This window comes from Falco rusticolus, chromosome 9 (genome assembly GCF_015220075.1).
Source record: "Falco rusticolus isolate bFalRus1 chromosome 9, bFalRus1.pri, whole genome shotgun sequence".
Classification (NCBI taxonomy): Eukaryota; Metazoa; Chordata; class Aves; order Falconiformes; family Falconidae; genus Falco; species Falco rusticolus.
In genome coordinates, this window is record NC_051195.1 from 53,598,998 (window position 1) to 53,618,709 (window position 19,712).

Consider the following 19,712-nt stretch of genomic DNA (forward strand, 5'->3'; position numbering starts at 1 on the left):
TGCACTGCATTTATAATCATGTCAGTGCTATGCTTCTGAGCTTCTGGTCACTACCTTTGGAAATGTCAAAGAAAACTTTCCATTTGATGCGTGATTTGTTATCTGCTTTTATTTATCTTTTTTCCTCCTTCCACCTGTTGTAATGTTTAGTACTTCAGAGGTTAAAGGAAGCACAACATGCTGGTGCCATGCCAGCATCAACATTACTAGAGCTGAGTGTTTGGTGTGCCCTGTTTACATGCTTAGGATGAAACCATTAGCAGATTTAGGGTCAGGAAAGGATTTTCCCTGGGCAAACTAACAGATTTATGAACGTCTTTCTGCCCTCTGCGGCAGTGTAAGGCACTACCCTTTTTCTAGGACCACCTGGAACTGTTTTTAAGGAAACTCAGCCACTGGCAATGCTCTTGACTCCTATCCTTGTTTTCCAGCACAGTAAAGCTGCAGTATTATCAGAGGTTTTCGCTTGGAACAGTGGAAGCACTCCATGCAAGCTCCCTTCTCAACAATGGACTTTCACAAAGTCCATCAGCAAAGTTGCCACAAAAGCTAGATTTAACGCAAAGGATTACAAATGAAAGTGTAACTAAATCAATATTCATTTATTAGAAATTAGCTAATGCCGAAACTCAGTGGTTCCTTTGAAGACTATGCTGACAATCACTTCCCCCCACTATCCTTGTGGCTTGGGAAGCCAGTCAGCATTATCCCACTGCAGCACTGTGTTGTAGGTGAAGAACCAACTTCTTAAGTACTGTAGCAGAATTTCTAGAGGGAAACCAATGCCTTAAATTACATTCAGATCCAGAGACTGCCACAGCAGATCACAAAGCACAGATGAGCACAGCAGTAGAAAGAGATCTGTTGTACTTTCTTCAGTGTTTTTGTTTAAGTAAGTTTAAACAAATATGACCACAAATATGACCACTGCTCCCTTATAACAATGTAAAATAAAAACACTTACACTGGAGACAGAAGTCAGAAGCCTTTTAGTCAGGTACAAATCAAAACCTTCTCTTTAACATAAATGAAATGTTCAAATCCATTACTTTATTATTCCACTGTATCATCTGGCTCCTTACCCAACAACTATTACGGCCACTCATGTTTCATCCAGAATATGTGTCATTTTCATACTGAAATTTAGTAATCTCTTACTTCCTAAATAACCTAATCTACCTCACGTATATGTTGTGCAAAGTGAACAAAATCTGTACAAAGAACATCAGTGAATAGAGAAAAAAACAAACCCAAACCCTAGCCAAAAAAACCAGTCCCATGTAATCCATAGAGAATGTAGATATCATGTTCATCCTCTCTCTGGAGGTGAACAAGCAGGCCAGCACTTGATGTTTGACACAGAACAGTAGATAAATACAAAAGCCATCAGCATGGAGCACCTCCTGCCAACATTAGACCTAGACTGGAACCACTCAGGGAATGGAAAGCTGACGAAGTTTAGACTGTGACTTGGATTAATGAGTTTTAAAGAAACAGACATTTAGACAAAGAATGGCTTTGCCACAATCAAGACAATCTTTCCAGTCATCCTTATGATAAAGAAAACACAGGAATAAACAAATCAGAATAGCAGCCTAGACTGTTCATTTCTACTATGGGCCTCTTGGTATGCTCCCTGTTTACAGCTTTGGTAACAGTAGGGAACCTGCCCTTTTTGATGAAAGTACCTGACTATTTCCATATAATGCAAACTAGATGCAGCAACTTTCCAACCCAGAAATCAGATGGACCCAGCATACAAATTGTGCCACAGAATTTCCCCAGCACCTCTTGCAACTTTTAGCAAAACTAAACCAGAACAGATAATCACTGCTGCCTCTGCAGCGTAGCAGGGTTTTCAGTGACTGACTATTTAATTCTTATCATGGGAGACTAGAACTCAAAATTTCTAAGGTATGACCAGTTACGCAAAGCCCACATGAGATCAGAAGCAAGGAGAACACTCAAAGATGCATTTGTAGTATATTCCAAATCATACCTTCTTTTTGTTCTTAATCTGCATAAGTTCCTGAGGGCTTGGAAGGATACAAGAAAATCGAGTAGGTTTCCTGGGGATACTCTTCTCAGCTAGAAGGACAAAGCATCATTATAGTTAAAACTATCCCCAGAGTAACACTCAGCCCACTAGTGTCCCATCATAACTTTCAGTCATGGAGTCTCGTTGCAATATGCTGCCCTGCAAATGGCAGTCACACTCCTATTATTCAATTACTACACTCCTCCCATCCTCTTTTTGTCCTGGACAGTTTCACACATCCACAAGATTTAATTTTCTGGCTGTTCTGACTACTTGCATTACTGATCCCCTGGAGAACTCCTGACTGCCTTAAAAATACTAAACACCTGTATGAACTTCACACTTCTGCCCCAAAGTGACCCACCAGATCTAAACCCCTCCCAGGAGAAATTTAATAGTAGGCATATATAGCACACACATAATAAATATTCACCACATACCTCCTTCTGATTTTGAACACACAATAGCTACAGTGGTCTATAGCAGAGCAGGACCAGTCAGCAAATGTCAGGACCATTCTCAGCATACGCACACTCAGAGTACCAGGGTACCACAGAGACTATTACCTGCCTCGCTTCCTCCTTCCAGTTCCATGCAGCTCTCCTTCATCTGGTCAGCCATAAGGCACCCACTGGTGGGAGGACATGCCCCAGCAGGCTCTGAGACTGCAGTGGAGGATCTTCCCTCACTGAGTACTCTCTCATTATCTGTAGAAGTTAAAAACTCCATGCATAAACAAACGCATAAACCAAGGAAAAAGCTAGCAACAGAGAAATAATGAACTGATCACTCTAAACTGAACATATGCCTGTTCAAAGGAGCTCCCCCCAGCGACTGTGATTCCTCAGTGTTTTGTCTACATGGCATGCCCTCCTTCTGTTGCGACTGCCAGTCTTGACACAGTCTTTATATAAAGCTTCATGTGAGGGGCACATTTTAGTATCTGCAGATTTTACAAATAACAAGGTTATTAACATCAGCATGTAGTTATAAAGCATGCAACAGGAAGACTGAAAACATATACTTAAGGAGCTTACTATATCAACTACCAAAATGAGATCTGCAAGTTTAGCACAAGACTAAAGTTTAATACCAAAATATCAAAGAAAGAGATCTTACTATTGCTCGTTTCTTTGGTGCTGTTCATGGTTTCTGGGCTGGATTTGACAACCTCCTTCTCTTGTTGATGTATGTTACTCAGCACTTTGGCCTGGCAATGTGCCTCAGTGCTATCTATCACTGTCAGCAATGCTTCCAGAGACAGCAGATGGACAGTATACAGCTGTCCAGAAACTGGGAAGGCATTCTGGGAAATAAAATGTAAGAATCGTCAACTTGCATGCCTCTCTCTGACCATAAAGGGGGAAGGAAGTCTTCCCCCAGCTTGGGGAAGCCTAAAGCATATGACAGAGCACCCTAAGCTTTTCATACAAGGCCTTCTAGCATATACTTAACAGCTTAGCTGCTCTGACATTATTAAAGAATCATGGCTATTCTCTTCTGCTTCCAAATGTTAAATGGCTGCCTTCATCTCTACAAGACTACTCACCCCGAATCTTTCAACTACTCCAATTCTTAAGCTCTGCACCAGCACTGACCCTTGTTCCGAGTTACTGGGTTCCCCTCCAGCACCCCACTGCCCCCTCCCACCCCCGGCAGCCCCCGGCCCATGGCCAGCACCTTGGAGAGCAGCTTGGTGAGCTCCTCGAAGAGGTTGGCGCAGTAGTAGTCACAGTCGTAGTTAATGTAGAGCTCCGTCACGAAACTGGGAATCCTCCACAGCTGAACAATGGCCTCCAAAGCCATCTCCTTCATTTCATAGGGCATCTTTGGGTTTTCCACAGTGATTATTTCCATCAGCTTCTTGACATACATCTGGCAGAAACACAGGGCAGCTCAGTTTAAGAAAAGAAAAAAAGAAAGCAGGACAGTGAATAGCTTTGAGGACTACAAAAATAGATTTAAGCTTCATCTTCCCACATGACACTCGGTCTTTAAGGATAGCTTATTCTGAAGGAGGTTGCAGAAATGTTTCAAATAATTCTGCCACTCAGTGCACCTGAATTCTCTGTTCTAAAAAAACCCCAACAGTATGAAGGTAGGCAGTGCAGTACACCTATCTCAAAGATGTTTTATTATTCAACAATAAAAGTCCTACACAGCCTACCCAAAACCCACTGAGTCATTTATAAAAAGGTAAATTGATACTTAGACTTTATCTTACCGCCTAGCTATATGCATTTAATCAAAGCCAAATAAATTATTACTAGGCACCCAGTGAGTCAAAAAACTCACCTCCAGTTGGAATTTCAGATGCTCTCTCATGCTCTCAAAGAGAAGAAAGCACACCCTGAGGGAAGTTGCATACAGATTGAGCCGTTCAACACTTAGTAGCTGAGTAAGAAACAAAACAAAAAAACAACATTAAAAATTATGAAGGCTAGTCATGATGATGTTCTATAAGCAGCAGTACTGTGGCACTGCAGGCATCACCTGCAACAGCCTTGAGACCCACACACTGCCTCCCATAGCAATAGTGTTTCAAAAAACAAGCCCTTATTCAACCTCCTGGTTTCACTTTTTGCTAGTGAGGATGAATATACTTAATTCTCTTCTGCTTGTGGTAACACTGTTCTTAGTACAACTTTGTTCTTTTGCCAAGTCCACAGATCTTTTTAGTGGTGAAAGAACCTGGGAGAAGACTTGCCTCTGAGATGGTCCTTGTGCAATTAACAGCTTGGTACACCAAATGTTCTGCCTACTACTAAGCTGGTAACCTGCATCCATAATTACATCAAAACCAATTATATCAAAACACAGTGTTGCCCCACAGTAACAGTTCATTCAAATTACCTTCATCCTTCTTGGCCCTGGTCTGAAGAAAGCAGCACATGACAACCCTTCTGGCTTTGCAACAGCACTGTTTCACTGGTGCAATTCAGAACTTTTATTGCAATGCAGCAGAGAGCTTAATTGAAGAGTGAGACCTGCCAAAGCTCAGAATACTAAATTCTGATAGACTCTGATGCAAATTAGTATCTGACTCCCCAGTGCCATATGCCATGCTAGCATAAGCCAGACTCACTTGAAATAGGTGCCGGCACAACTCCTCCTTCACAAGTCCCAAGAGGGACTGGCAGTTTGCAATGGGTGCTGATTCTAGGGCAACAGTTAGCAGCTGCAGCCCCATGTGGATCATCACCTCAGAGTTGTGGCGGTCATGAGGGTTGGTGAGTGAGATAAGAAAGCGGAACAGTTCTCTAATACATGGTAGACCATATGGGACCAGTGCTGCTCCTAAAGGAAAAAGACAGATTAGCACTCTTAACTTTGCTTTTGTTTTTTGCAGGTGCCTAACAAATGTTACAGCACTGCCCAACTCTCACCTTCTTTTAGGGAAGACTGAGTAAAACGTACTCCTCGGGGATTTACATAGTCCATGTCATGAACCGAGGCAGAGTCAGAATGTTCTGCTACAGATGTGCACTCCTCTAGGACCTCAGGGATAGACTCCACGGAAGCTGACTGGATCTTCTCCTCCCTCAGACTTTCATTCTTCATCGATACCAGTCATTTTGGAATGAAAGAAGCAAAACAAGAGTTAACAAGCACTAGACAAGCAAAAAGAAAGGCTTATTGTTCACTGTTCATCCAGAACTATGAAAACTATACAGGTCACTAATGGAAGAGGAGCAGGAAAACAAAATTTAAGAGAAAAGAGCGCATCTAGACAATCTGCACCCTCTCTGCCCTTTCACTTCCATTTAGTTTTTATGCATTTTACGTAACTCTAGGTGCCCAGTCTCAGGACTTGACTTTGAAGATACTCCTATAACCAATCAGTTCTTACTGCCCCAGAGGTTAGGATCTGGCTCATATTTTTTGTTGTAAATGCTACATAATTTCAGTGCACTATTTCCATCCATGCCTTCTTAGCATTTTTATCATTCAAAACACCTGCATTGCTGAAAGGTTCTTTGCAGCTCTAATCCACCCACTCAACAGTAATACTGTTGCAGAAGAAGTGGAGACAACACTGAGGAAAACTTGCTGACAAAGGCCTTGTTCAGGTTTGTCAATATTTCACAGCAACAGCAATGCACATGCACAAACACCAACAGCTGCAAGTAAAATTGTTCCCTAAAGATAATAAAGTGAGTTCTGCAGTTTTCCTCTGCGTTTCCCTCTAACAGTTTCTCCTTTAGTTAAGGTTAATGGTATCGGCAGGAGTACAACTAGCTATGTAGGTGCTCTGATGGGCTGCACAGTTATTTCTGAGCCAATGGAGATGGATGGTCTCAAGAGAAAAAAAAGAATGAATGCTTGTGAATTTACAAATCACTTACAGCAAAGAATGTTTTATTCTGACCCTAAGAATAAACTACCTGGAGTTCGGGCTGATTTTGATTTTCAGTGCCTTTGGCCTCATTTGAAGGCATTCCTGCATTAACTCCCAAAGAAGTGACTTGGTCCAAGTCTGTCAGGTCTTCCTTGGAGGTAGTCTGTGAGGACAACTCCAAACCACTGTCTGTTGCTGGGCTGACTGCTGATGAAACATTTTCTGAGCTCCCAGAGGAGCTGGGAGAAGGACCATCTATGAAAGTAACTCCACTTGCTGATGAGAAATGGAAGCAAAAAGATCAGTGTTATTCTGTTCCTCAACCACAAATTTATACATTCAATACAGCAACAAAGAATTACTTGGATCACTGCTTCGCACAACAAATGCTCAGATAGTTATGCATTAATGGAGAGAATGTACATAAACTAAGCTCTCTTCTGCTAGGTATTAATGGATTAAATAGATGAATGGGTGAGATACTAACAGTCCTCTAAATTAAAGAACAATAGTTGGAATCTAACAGCTTCAGCAAACAAGGTAATTCACATAATTAGATAAAGGGTGCAGAGGGTTTCTATAATGAAGAAGGAATCTGAAAGTAGTCCAAAAGGTGTACTTCACTCTCTGATACAATGGCACAATCACTTTAAAGACTTGAATCAAGAATTAATCATTCCTTCAAAATGAGAATTTTAGCTTGCTTGGAAGACAAGAACTATTTCTTTAATTCTCCCTAAACAAATGGAATTGTAATAGAATCCAAATGGGTCTGAAACAGAGCCGTGAAGAATTTTTACTATTTCTAAATATGAGACAATGCTCCAAGAATCTAAGTTTTCCTTTAGCCGAAACCCACATGCAGGTCTCATGGTTCTGAGGAGAACTTAAAAAATGTAAACCAATTATTTTAAAAAAAGAGAAGATATACTGCAGGGCATGGTAATAAAGGCACAAACCAGAGTTATGTTATGAATTTACATGTGAAATGCGTATGGTTTTGTACAGTGGTTTTATTGCTTTGGTTTGATTTTTGGAAATAAGCAGCAGAACATTACCTGATTTTTAAGAAATGTAATGGAATACATGATCAATTTTGCAATGTTTTCTTCTTCACCTGCTAAGCCAGGATTTTGGCCTAAAAAGCACCATTAATACATTACCTCACACTACAAGGTCAGAGTTAATGACATGCTTTGTAACACAAATCAACTTTCTCTCTAAAATGTTACAGGAGTTATAATGCTCTTTAACGGAATTTAATACCTATTTGAAAACTTAAACATTAACAATGGTTTATGTAGAGATAAGTTCTCATCTAGATAGATGTTCTGAGTTATATGCAATTTGATTGCATTTATTTTCACCATTCATGCCATTGTGTAGAAACACACTTGGGATCGTTCCTGCTACACTGAATAGTTTCCTGTGACAGAACAAATGTCAGAACTAGGTATTTTACATAGCTATTGTTTCTATTTTCCTCTCTGCTTCCTTTCGCTGTTCATGCTTATTTCTCAGCCGCCAAAATGTAGAGCACACAAGACAGTGTCCTTTGCAGCCGGAGGGACTCATTTAACCAGAGGAGAGGTTAAAACCAGTTGTAACTACTTAGTCTCCTCCTACACCTACATAACAACAGGATATGGAAACTCCCCAACGTTATATTCTTGAGCTTGCAGCACTAGTCACATACTGTATCACTTCTGCAGGCGGAATCAAAGCACGTGGAAAAGGAGTCGTGTGCATACCCATTAGTTTCCTGCGCACAACCCCCTTTCAGGTAATTTTGCTGTTCTCTCTACTTCTTCCCCTACATAACTCTTCATGCCTTCTTACCATATCAAGGCCTCTACTCTTCCCATAACAGTTGTAAGCTGTAAGTATGTACCCCATATTTCCCTGTCCCTTAATGAGTGTGGCCTTTTATTCAAACTTCATGGACTGTAAGTGCACTTTCAGTCTTCACATCTGTAGCGAGAGATCCATTCATTCACCCATCCTTGATGCTTAGGTTTCCACACATCTCTCTGTTTTACCTGTGTATTTTCCCCAGTCACACTTTGCTCCTCCCTCATTACCGCCACACTCATACCCTTTGGTGCACCCTTCAGGAACACAGGAAAGAATATGTCACTTAAGTCAGCAATCTCCTGTTGCAGGAAACCTTCTCCCCAGCTCCATTACTCTTAACTCTCCTCTTGCCAGGGCTCTTGTTCTCAGTCTCTTCCATGTACCTGCTGCACCCTCCAACTCCTCTGTACCACATGGCTGCCCATAACCAGCCACCTCTCCAGGTCCTCATTCCCTTTTAGTACACACCACCCCTGTAAGGCACGCTGAAGGCAGAGAAATGCTCTCAAGTTAGCCACAGGACCATGCTTTTCTCCATCAGTATGTATTCCATCTCCTTCAAATTCTTTCTCCTGGACCTGAAAAGCTATGATATGTTTTATTGCTATAGTCACTGAGAAGTAATATTAAAAAAACCCAACATCTAATGCAAAACAACATGTTAAGAGAAAGAAAATTAGGACAGATTCCAAAAAAGCTCTTGAACAAATGCTTTCTAGTCTCTGGAAACAGATTTCAGCTTACCTGTGGTGTTACTAGCATTGGCTGCTGGTTGTTCTGTTCCAGCAGAGACCTTAGTAACATGGCGAGGTGGTCTGGGTGATCTCTTCTGCTTTTTCCATTTTGATGATTCGCTCATTCCTCCAGCTCTCATTTTCAACTGAAAACAAATATTCATTAAGAATATCAATATAGCAAAACCATATAGCACAATGGGTTACATAAGCCAACCCACAAAGGCTGTCTCAAACACTCAAAGTCAGGCAACAGCACTTGAATATATCACACAAATTAATCAGCACCTCAAAATCATGCAAACCAGCCCCTGACTCCCCTCATGCTAGCCAATACTCCATGCCTGAATCAAGGGACAAATTACTGGAGTTACTCTTCTATAATACATACTTATCAGTTGAATTATCACAACGCTCCCTCTTCCCTATCAATAGCTCCTAGCTTTGTATCAGGATAAAGAATTCTTAGACCTACAGGCACATCTCAAATCTCTTTGGTTTTGCCAGTGTTTCCAGACTTGTAGAGGACATCAATTAAAGAATATAAGCAAGTGTTAGTTAGGTTTGACATTCAATTAAAATTTAACCATCTATACATGAAGGCTGAGAATGAAGCCTGAGCACCCTGTCCCACACAGCAGTCTGCAGCTCTGTCACCTATCTCTTGCCTCAGTTTACTCCTCATCTTTGTAGCAATGCCATGCTCACTTTCCTCCAGGTATCTTTCACCGTTAACAAGTGTTTCTCTTAACACTTCACTCACTCCTGGTGCACAACACATTGCAAATATCACCCTAGTGGTTTAGAAACAAACTATATTCTGCTTTCACCTGCGTTCTGCTATTACTCCTCTTCAGATTTAAACTAACCTAACCCTTGACATGCTTCTTGACCAGGATCCTACCTCTAGTTCTCATACAGATCTTTGATTGGCAAACAAGAACCACAGCCGGAGCAATGCAAACTGCATGGTACTTGCTGCAGTATGCTGTTACTGCAAACACACACAGATGCTCCAGAACTTCCTAAAAACAATACAACACTTAGCCACATGGAGAATGGTAACAGCTTCCTTCTAAAGGAAGTTCCTCTAAGAGCAGGACTGCCCTTACGCTTGGTTTGGTAGCTGCAGTCAGCTTTCCTGATGCTGTCAGACCTCTTCAATTTGGGGTGAAAATGTAACCACTGATCAGCTACCCTCCATGTAGTGGAAACCATTCAGCAAGTCTCAGTACCAGTCCCTACTTGGTACTCTTCTTTGTAAATTTGTCGTGGTTAAGTTGTATTTCAGGGTGTAATATTCCTTATTTTTTATATCCCTAGCATCAGACTTAAATTGTCTTCAAGACAGCTATATTCTTTAGTCTCTTCCTTTTTCTGCAATTTGCCTCCTTCCAGCTACTACTCTTCTTAAATGCCAATAAACCGTCTAGGTTCCACTACTGTTTTTCCATCTCTTTCCCTTTTCCAGCTACAATTCTAAATCACTGTACATGGCTTGTAATTTTTCTCATTTAAACAAAGCTTGTGAAAATGTTATGTCCCAGTGCAGTAAACCATTTGTGTAACTTTTCTTTGCACCACAAATTCTATTTGCTTGATGACTAATCCCCAAGTTTTAGCTATGCTACAGTTTCCTTGAGCTTGTTAATTAACAACGGATACAGAATTACTTTGCTCCTTTTTATTTCTTCCAAATTTTGCAGCAAGAATCTCCTTCTAAATCACAGCTTCTGACAAACATTATGTGACAAGCACACAGCTAAAAATAAAATTTTCTAGATTTCAAAATGTTTTAAAATGCTTATGGACCAAATCCTTTCAGGTAAAGATTGCCAGCTCTCTCATCTTTCCTATTCACTGCTTCACAGGGCTATATAAAAAAACATATTATCTTTAATTCTTGCGAATTCCCAATGCTTAATTAGTTTCTGTTTCCATTTAAAAAATGTCTCTGAGCCTTAATTATTACCAATAAGTTTTATTCATTAAAGGTTTAAGCTTCTAATTAGACCAGGTAGTCTTACTTTACCTACAAACAATTCTAGAAATAGCCATATTTATTTTTCTCTCCCTTTTCAGTAACTTATAAAACTTGAAGACTTACAGTTCATTGTACCAAACTATTTAATATAGGAAGGAATACCTGAAAGCACTATGTTCTAAACCCAAGAAAGTCTGTTTCACATAAATTCAAAATAACAGATTTGCTTCTAGCTACTATATCCTGTTGCAGTATTTTGACAGGTAAAAAGTTACTTGCTAACAAAAATTGAGGCAGGGGGTGGGGGGTGGCAGGGTGCAGAATTGGATCAGCAAAATGGAGCCAAGATACTGCTATGAGCTAGCCATGATGGTCCCACTCCTCTGACCCTCCTCAGTCATGCTCCTGAGGAACAGGTAACTTTTGAACCATCCTATCAGAAGGTTCAAGCTGTCAATTTACTACTTCTGATCTCCCCCTTTCACACAACACCAAATGCCATCTCAGTTCAACACCAGTCCTTTTGAAAAGGCACTTTTTCTCAGACACAATATTGATTTTTCAGTGATTGTCCTGTGTTTGTATTAAATCCAAGATTCCTCCTCTTGAGGTTCGGAAGACATATGCCCATCTGTCATCATTTTGACAAACCTGTGCCACCTTTCAGAGACTGAGTCAAAACAGCTTCAGATGGATGGGATACCGTTTAGTCAGGCAAGCAAAAAGGCTCAGTTGATTTTTGAAGAATCTCAAACATTTAATCAAAGTATAAAGAATCCCAAAAAGAATCTAAGGTGTTTTTTGTTTGTTTGGGGTTTTTGTTTTTTGTTTTTTTTTGACAATTTAACAGACAGGTGAGATTATCCAGTAAGTCTTTTCCACCTCATACCATCCAGTATTTCACATTCTACACAAACAGGTATCCTTCTATTAGAATTACTACTAGGATTACCTAGGACTACCTCCCATAATCATCCCCTCTCCTTCCCCTTTTTAAATTTTGCTATGTCCTATAAATAAGGGATAGTAAACTACAATGACAATTGCATAGCTTAAAAAAAATATTGCAGAAGCAAACTGAAATGCTTAATAGAAATGTTTCACCGGTATCAAGGGTCTATATGTTGCTTTAACAAACAAACTCTGAGTTTGGGAATTCTAAAACAATACATGTATCAAAGGACAGCAAAGTAACATTTTTCGTTCTGTATTTTGTATTGAATTAAAAGGTAAGAATTGCACGACTTCTTGTATTTTATGTTAGTAAAAAAATGTAAAAAACTTGCACAGTTTGTCTTTTGACTAAAGGAACTATTTCTAATGTTTCTTTTTATCTTCAATACCAAGGCATTTCCCGATTTTGCTAGAAAGCTTGGCTACATGTTAACAGGCTGATAACTTTAAACCTAAGGTTGCCTTCTTGACTAAATGCTGCAGGTAAATAGCATTTAAAAGATCATTAAAATATCCTGAATTTTAAACATAATCTAAAACTCTCCTTCCCTCTCCAATGCTCAGTGATATTATAGTTGCGTTAGCCTTCCAATCATCAATGTCCTTCAGATTATATTAAGCTTGTACTTCCCACAGCAAAAGCACTTGAAGTTAGTACTTAAAACCCATTCTTTAGAAATCAGAGAGGGAGCTCAGAGCTACTGTTCGTTCATCTTGGAACTCAGTACAGATTCTGTCCCATTTATCTGAGTTACCTTTGCATAAAGACAGGTGTAGACAAAATTGTAGAAGAAAAAAAAATTACAAGACTCTAAATGCTTCCTGTGATAGATGAGGTTTTAACAATAAAACTCCAGCTAAGGTCCAGGAAATTGAAGAAAAATGTACTACTGCAAGATTCTTTTTAAAGGGTCCATGAGATCTCATTTTTCTACAAGCCACCTTACCTGTACTCGTTTGTTTTTCCATAAGATACTGTAAGCCTCAAGAGAAAAGGGCAGGGGCCAATGATTAGTAGCTAAAGTGATTATACTAAAACATGAGCTCATTCTAGATGCAGCACGGAACTGGTCAGCACACCAAGTAGCGTTCAAGACACAAAAGCATGCAGAGAGAACGCAGTCCACGATCCAAGTCCTGGAGACACCGATGCAGTCCAGTCATCTCTCACTTACCTACCTGCCTGTACTGCAACAACTCAGTTTATCTGGTGAAACATTATTATGCATCTTAGGCAACTATGAACATAATCCGCCCCCAGAATCTGTGACAACTCAGATTTAGGTTCCTCCTGACTCCCACCGCAGAATCCAATGTTTAACAGCACCACTTTCTACTGCTAAAGTAAACAATTCTTAGTTGTCTTCTGTGTAACTGCATAACTCTGCAAGTCTTCGGCCACTGTCCTTCCAAACTCTCCTGACCACAGACACAGGACAAAAGAATGGCAAATGCATCTCTAAATGTTCTGTTCAGCCCCTTTTCAACCAAATAGCATTAATGGCAGACAAGAACTAAAGCTACATTAAGTTTATGAACCAACACAGAAAACTGAGAAGGGTCCCACCTAAGTTGCTTTCTCAGGGTTTCTATGATCGGTCCACAACCAATGATGTGCAGGCCTACAGTACTAGTTTAGAAGTATTTTCTAGGGGAACTAGCAGGGACTAACAAATTTCACAATTCAGTTTGGCTCCACTAATCCCTCATTAACAAATACTGTGCTGGGAACCATATTTACTTTCAGTAGAAACATGGCCAAAGATGCTGAAAACATACAGCAGCCTCCTTTCAAAAAGGCTTTAGAGAACATTGAACTCTGTGGCCCTGTACCAAGCAACAAAACTTGGAGATTCGCCTTTGAGTAAAGCTGTTTAAGGCATGCTGGGTCAGGAGACTCCTCAGGTATGCTGCTACTTCCATAACAAAGATCGACAGCTAGGACACACAACACTTGAGCCTTCAGAGAGCAATCTATATTTTTTATGTTTCTTTTCATTTTTTCACTGTCATAGAGGACTCAAACCTTGCCACTGCCCTCCCCACTGCTTTCTTCAGAGGATGCCACAATGGCGTCTTAGGTGGGACTCACCAAGACACTGAACGCTGCAGTAAAACGAGGGTCTCTCCCTCCCAAGCCCGCCCAGCTGCAGCCACAACAGCGCAAAGCAAACGCTGCATGCATTGCCCCCAAAAGCCATGCTGTGTCAAATGAGTGGAGGGAGGTTTGCTGCACACAATTAACTATCTCTCAGGTGGTGTCCACAAGAGAAGAAAGAGGAGAGTAAAGTAAGAAGGGAGAAGGGAGAGAGAGACCTTCAGGTTCTTAAAGAGCAATACCCTCTCTAATTGGTTCAGGGCTTTGGGCTGTTCCCCACTACTTAGCTCCAGTTTGTTGAGGAGACATGAAGAAATCTGTGAAAGATAGGTAAATGCATGGTTTAAACAAAGCAAAATAAACCCAAAGAGCAGAATAACCTGGCAGAGTGCAAGGCTGCAGGACAGACTCCTGGCATGCACAGCAAAGGGACAGTACAAGGTAACTGCACAGATCAGACACAAGAGAGAGCAACACTCAACCAAGCTGGGAGCAGCCATCGCTTGATAAGGGTAGCCTTCCTAAATTCAAATTCACTTCCACTTTACACATTCTGTACACTGACCCTGACAAATTCTGATAACTGCAGTATATTAACCTGATCTCTTTTAGCTTTCCTTAGACCAGCCTACCATCATCACAAATCTTGCCACTTCTCTCCCACAGCAAGGGAAACAAGGAGTCATTAGGTTACTACACAAGAAGTAAAGCCCCAAGCTAGTTTTAGATTTCTAAAAGTAAGCATTCAGTCTCTCAAGACACTGGCTCTGAAATGTACATTTACCCAATGTTGCAACTTTCCTCAACTCATTAAAAATACAGAGTGGAAGTTATAACACTATAAACAGTATTTTCAGTGTAAGTTCAAAGGTGGTTATTTCTTCTCTAGTATTCTTTTCCCATCCTGTTGCTCTTAACAGTAGAATGCTGTATCTTTACTGAAATTCTTTATATGGAGTATAAAGAATATATATATATAAGTATATAAATACAGAGAGAGTTCCTCAAGTGGACCTCCCTCCACCTAAGAAATAATTACATTAATAATCATGTAAGGTCACATTTATGGTATTCGTCATACTGAATCCAGCTGCTACAAACCCACTGTATAGAGGGAGATGGTGCTGTTGAACAAACCCGAACCTTCCACCCTCAGGAAACTGTGCAGTTAAAAAAAAAAGGAAGAAAAAGAACAGTGTACTTTGATTTGGCTACCAACAGAGATGGCACTGCCCATGTGAAGTAAGGTTTTTCCTACAGAATGCTGCCCCTTCTAGAAGACACCAAAGCTTTTTCTACAATAGCCCAATTTCATAATGCTTTCATGCTGTTTCACCAGCCTCAAAAAGTTCCCATTCTGCATAGGGAGAACTGGACAAACACATCCCGAGAGCTCAGTATCAGACGTAGCAAATGAAGGAAGAGAAGAAAGAAGCTGGAGAGAGAGCAGAAGACAGCAAATGATCAGACGATATCACCATCAGGTCCCATTAACTTGCTGGGGTTTTCTAGCCCACAGCAGCTGATGGCTGTTCCCAGACTTCAGACCGGCTCACTTAGGCAGCAGTATCATTAACAAGATTCACTACTGGACTATGTGGGCTTAATCCCACAGAATTAATGAAGCTATGTCCATTTATGCAGTTAAACATGCTCTTTCAGTGAACTAGGGACTTGCAGGAATGAAGAAACACAACTGTGAAAACAAACAATATAGAGATAAGTGCAAGCCCAAGACAAGAGCAAAACAGCCAACACAGTGCTGAGTCTTACCTTCTTCATGTTCGTTCCCATGTAGCTTTTAGGCTCTTCTTTAAACTGAGGCAACCTGGAAGACAAAGAAGAAGCCAAAATACATAAGCTTTCTTAAGTTAACAAAAAGAGGAAAAAGTAGACTTGTCTTTTCAGTCATGCTACAGATACTAGAAAAACAGAATTAGGTTTTCTCTGCAAAAAGAGATGCTCTTAGTTTCTTTTCCTGCCAAAATCTGTGAAAAAAACACCCAAATACAGATGAGAGGTGCTTTGCATGCTATTACCGTTAATGGCAGTTTTGCCATATTGATTTTCTTTGTTAATGGTCATGTAAGTACAATTTCTTTTCTTTCAGTGTATGTTTTCAGTGGCAGACTAATTACATTGGTTCAAAACAGGTTTCTCTGATGCTGCTGAAAACAGCTGCTGAGCCAGAGTGTCAACCACATCAGGACTCTTGCAGCGTACATGTTATTACTAGTCATGGCAACTCTTTTCATTAACTTTGTGGAAACCCCAGCAGTTATCCTCTATTCTGTATCATGAAAACATAATTATGGTGCACATTGGATCTCAGTTTAAGCTGAACGGTTTGAGCTAAACAGTCCCTGTCTCAGAAGTAAAGGAAGTAGACTGCTCATGCCTGTGCTACCAAATGACAAATCCGTACAGCTCTACGACTCCACACACCCTGCTCTCTCTTCCGTTCCTTTACTACAGTTCTATCTGCTTGCTGAAAGGATAAAAGCCTTGCAGCACAGCTTTGGCCGTTTCTTTTTCTGGAAAGCAAGATGGCCAAACCACCCCTACAGTTTCTGTCTTTGCCTTGCTTCTCCATCCCAATGTCCACAGCACAGATGGTGGCGGTGGTGTTTCCAAGTCTCATCAAGAAGGACAGAGGAGAGGATACACAGTAAGGAATGAATAAGCACTAAGCAAAATTCGCATATGCATTTGGAGAAAAAGTAACGTGATCTCTCCTTTTTGGAGACATTGATTCTGACTCTGCCCCACATTCATCACACAGAGGAGGAAAAAACTGAGATCCTGCTGGAACTGAAGGTGACAATGGGAAACAAGAAATACTTTACAAGAGTTGTGTTTCACAAGCTGTCAGTTTTACTACAATCCTTTCCTACTAAACATATTTCTCTATCTGCACATTTCCTTTTTACACTACCCTGAGAAAGTCTATGATTACTTTCATATCTGGAGAAACAATTTTGAAGTTAAACAACTTACTTGAGTAATCTTAATTACTCTGAAGGGTGCTGAAAAGGGCAGAACATTTGTCCAAGACATATGATCTCAACAGTTCTCATCGATATGTGAGGTCAAAGCTCTCAGCTTGAAATCAACATGTGGCTATCCAATACCATTTATATTCTCTTTCCTGAAGAGAGCTATAATTTTTAGAGGTGGTTTTGTGGTTTTTTTGAGTGAAGTTTGCATTCTCTGCTCTCAAACTGGTTCCCTATCCTAAAGCTCTTCATTACCTGGCTGTCCATCTCCACTCAAAGGACACTCAACCTTCCCTACCTCTGTCTCCCTGCAGTCTGACAGGGTCAGCCCAAGAGAAAAGTGCCAAATCCTTCATCCCCTTCCACCTCTAAATAATGACCATTTTGGATGATTTTTCTGAGGGCTCTTAAGTGGAAGTGTGGAATCTTTCTGTCCTTAGAGGGCCATCTCAGCAATGCTGAGGCAAACACAAGCAGGTTTACCTTGTGAAGAGCAGCTGCACCATGTCGACCAGAGTGTGCTCTGCAGATTTTCTCAATAACTCTGCGAAGACAAAAACAAATAACACAGGTGTCATTACTCAGTGTGATATTATCAAGAGGATTCTTCAAGCAGACTCCCCTCCGAGCCTTGTTTACAGAGATTACGGCAAATTTATTAAAACCAGCTCCAACACCGCATTACTGCAAATGGGCATAAATCACAAGGTGGCGCCACAAAGCTGGGGAAAAAGCAGTCAAAAGTTGTACAGTGAACTTCTAACGAATTTTCCATAACTTGTAGAAAGACACAGTAACACAAATAAAGTTCAGCAGCTTTCCATGGCTGCATGTTCTACAACAGAACTAGTTAATGCTCAGGAAACCGGATCATTTCTTCACTGCAGAAGTATGAACAAACCTACCACTGAGCCTCATTTCAAAGCATATGCGGAAACAGGACTGCATGATCTCACACACAGATTCATTGGTGAGGTGGGCTCCCACTGGAGTGAGCAGCAAGGTCCTCAGAACCTGCAAAGAACAGCACATACATCCCATAGTACAATGACACTTGCATGCATTTCCAAGAGAAGGCTGGCTTCCTCAAGGAGAACTGCTGTGAGCAGAAAACCTTAGGGTCTTCCAGGAGCCCTTTCAAACTGAATGCTGTGCTCAAGAAGCAGAGTAGGAGACAATAATGATCTCATGACCTACTTCTCAAAGAGGCCTGATAAGCTACCCTGTATTTAAATTCACTAACTAGGTATCTGCTCAAAAGTACATAGACCAAAGAGGTTTCTAGTTTATAGGTTTGTCTCTACAATGAATTTTTCTCAGAAGTAAGTTTGAGAGCTCTGTATAATTTACCCATCACTAACACAGACCATGCACAAGGTAGGATTATTAGCAACACCACATTATCAAGCCCTTAAATTAAAAAGCATTTCATTTAAGCTTTTAATTATTTTCATTTGGAAAAGCTTTTACCACAGTATATAAGCCATCTGTTTAAAAATAAAGTCTGTCACTAAGCTGCTACAGAGTCAAACCACTGCTCCCTCCTCTTCATCTCCACGTAACAGGATATGTTCCACACCGGGCAATGACCATTATGGTAATTACCATTTCTCTCTGCTTACCTGTAGGATTTTCATCAAGACAACCTCATCGCTCGCATGATCCGTGCCCACAAATCGGGCATGCGTGACTGCATCTGCCATGTTCTCCATCCCCTCTGCTGTGCCCTCATGGCTGGGATCTGAGTAACAGAATAAAAACATATGACAGGGAAAGCTACCTACAGCCTACCACCTCTGTGGGGAGACATCTACACAGAGATACTCTGTTGCCATCTGCTTCCTCAATTTATGTGACTAGGAGTGAGCTGACCCTAAAAGAGCGAAACTCACCTCCTAGTTACAGTTTCTAAATCCAGGAGCTTTCAGAAAGACTTGTTATCAAGAGTCTATCTACATTTGCAAAAACATGTAACCTAACAAAGAAAAGAATTGCAATTCAGTTGTTACTGGCTCTGTAGGTTTTTAGATGTTACTTTGTAAGACTCCTGCCCCACCCCCTGCAATACAGCACAATCAGCTGATAAATGCATTCAGTTCCTCCTTGGGAACAAGAGAAAACAGCTCTTAAACACAAGGAACCTCAAATTTACTCCCATGAGGAGAAAATGCCAAACAGGTTCCACTAGATTGCGAAGGAAAAATTGTCTCTTGTTCTACATCCCTCCCAAGGAATAAGAGCTGGGGAAGGAATGGACCAGTAGCTTTCCCCAGAGAAAACAGTCGACAGACACAATCACAGTTTGAGTATCAGAGTTGCAGGCCTCTCACTTCAATCATTCATCAAGGCTCCTTCTCTCCATTTCAGTCTTTTGTAGCTACAAACAATAGTGCAGTTGAGAGAATGTTTAGGACACGATTGTTGCTAGTAACCGTATCTTGTGCCATATTACAGTGGCTTCAGAAAAGCTGCCTCCGGCTTTGATTTCATTCTCACTTAAACAATACGACACTGGGCAAGAATCTTGTTACCTTCCTACCTAAACAGTCATTAGGAAAGAAAGGAGACAACCTAAACACTAGCTAATACCTCATTAATTGGCAACGGGGCCTCTTGAACTCCAGCAAGAATGAAGCTTAAAGAGGAACCAAGCAAGACCTTGTACACTCTGCAGAGAAGCTTCGCGAACTCCATCTTTGACTCCAGTTGTGTTCA

General features: G+C 40.8%; 1 protein-coding gene across 5 annotated transcripts in view; it reads right to left on the reverse strand.

Annotated features, from left to right (window-relative positions):
* GBF1 (golgi brefeldin A resistant guanine nucleotide exchange factor 1) overlaps positions 1-19,712 on the reverse strand; it is a 109,934-nt gene that overhangs the window by 21,254 nt on the left and 68,968 nt on the right. For all 5 annotated transcript variants that reach the window (XM_037399875.1, XM_037399876.1, XM_037399877.1 and 2 more), the window contains 13 exons: positions 18,620-18,738; positions 17,903-18,011; positions 17,481-17,541; positions 15,775-15,829; positions 8,976-9,111; positions 6,424-6,653; positions 5,425-5,593; positions 5,124-5,335; positions 4,334-4,432; positions 3,719-3,913; positions 3,158-3,344; positions 2,605-2,745; positions 2,000-2,088 (listed from right to left, as the gene is read on the reverse strand). In XM_037399875.1, coding sequence (XP_037255772.1) covers positions 2,000-2,088; positions 2,605-2,745; positions 3,158-3,344; positions 3,719-3,913; positions 4,334-4,432; positions 5,124-5,335; positions 5,425-5,593; positions 6,424-6,653; positions 8,976-9,111; positions 15,775-15,829; positions 17,481-17,541; positions 17,903-18,011; positions 18,620-18,738 — 1,802 coding nt within the window. The remainder of the gene's footprint in view (positions 1-1,999; positions 2,089-2,604; positions 2,746-3,157; positions 3,345-3,718; positions 3,914-4,333; positions 4,433-5,123; positions 5,336-5,424; positions 5,594-6,423; positions 6,654-8,975; positions 9,112-15,774; positions 15,830-17,480; positions 17,542-17,902; positions 18,012-18,619; positions 18,739-19,712) is intronic.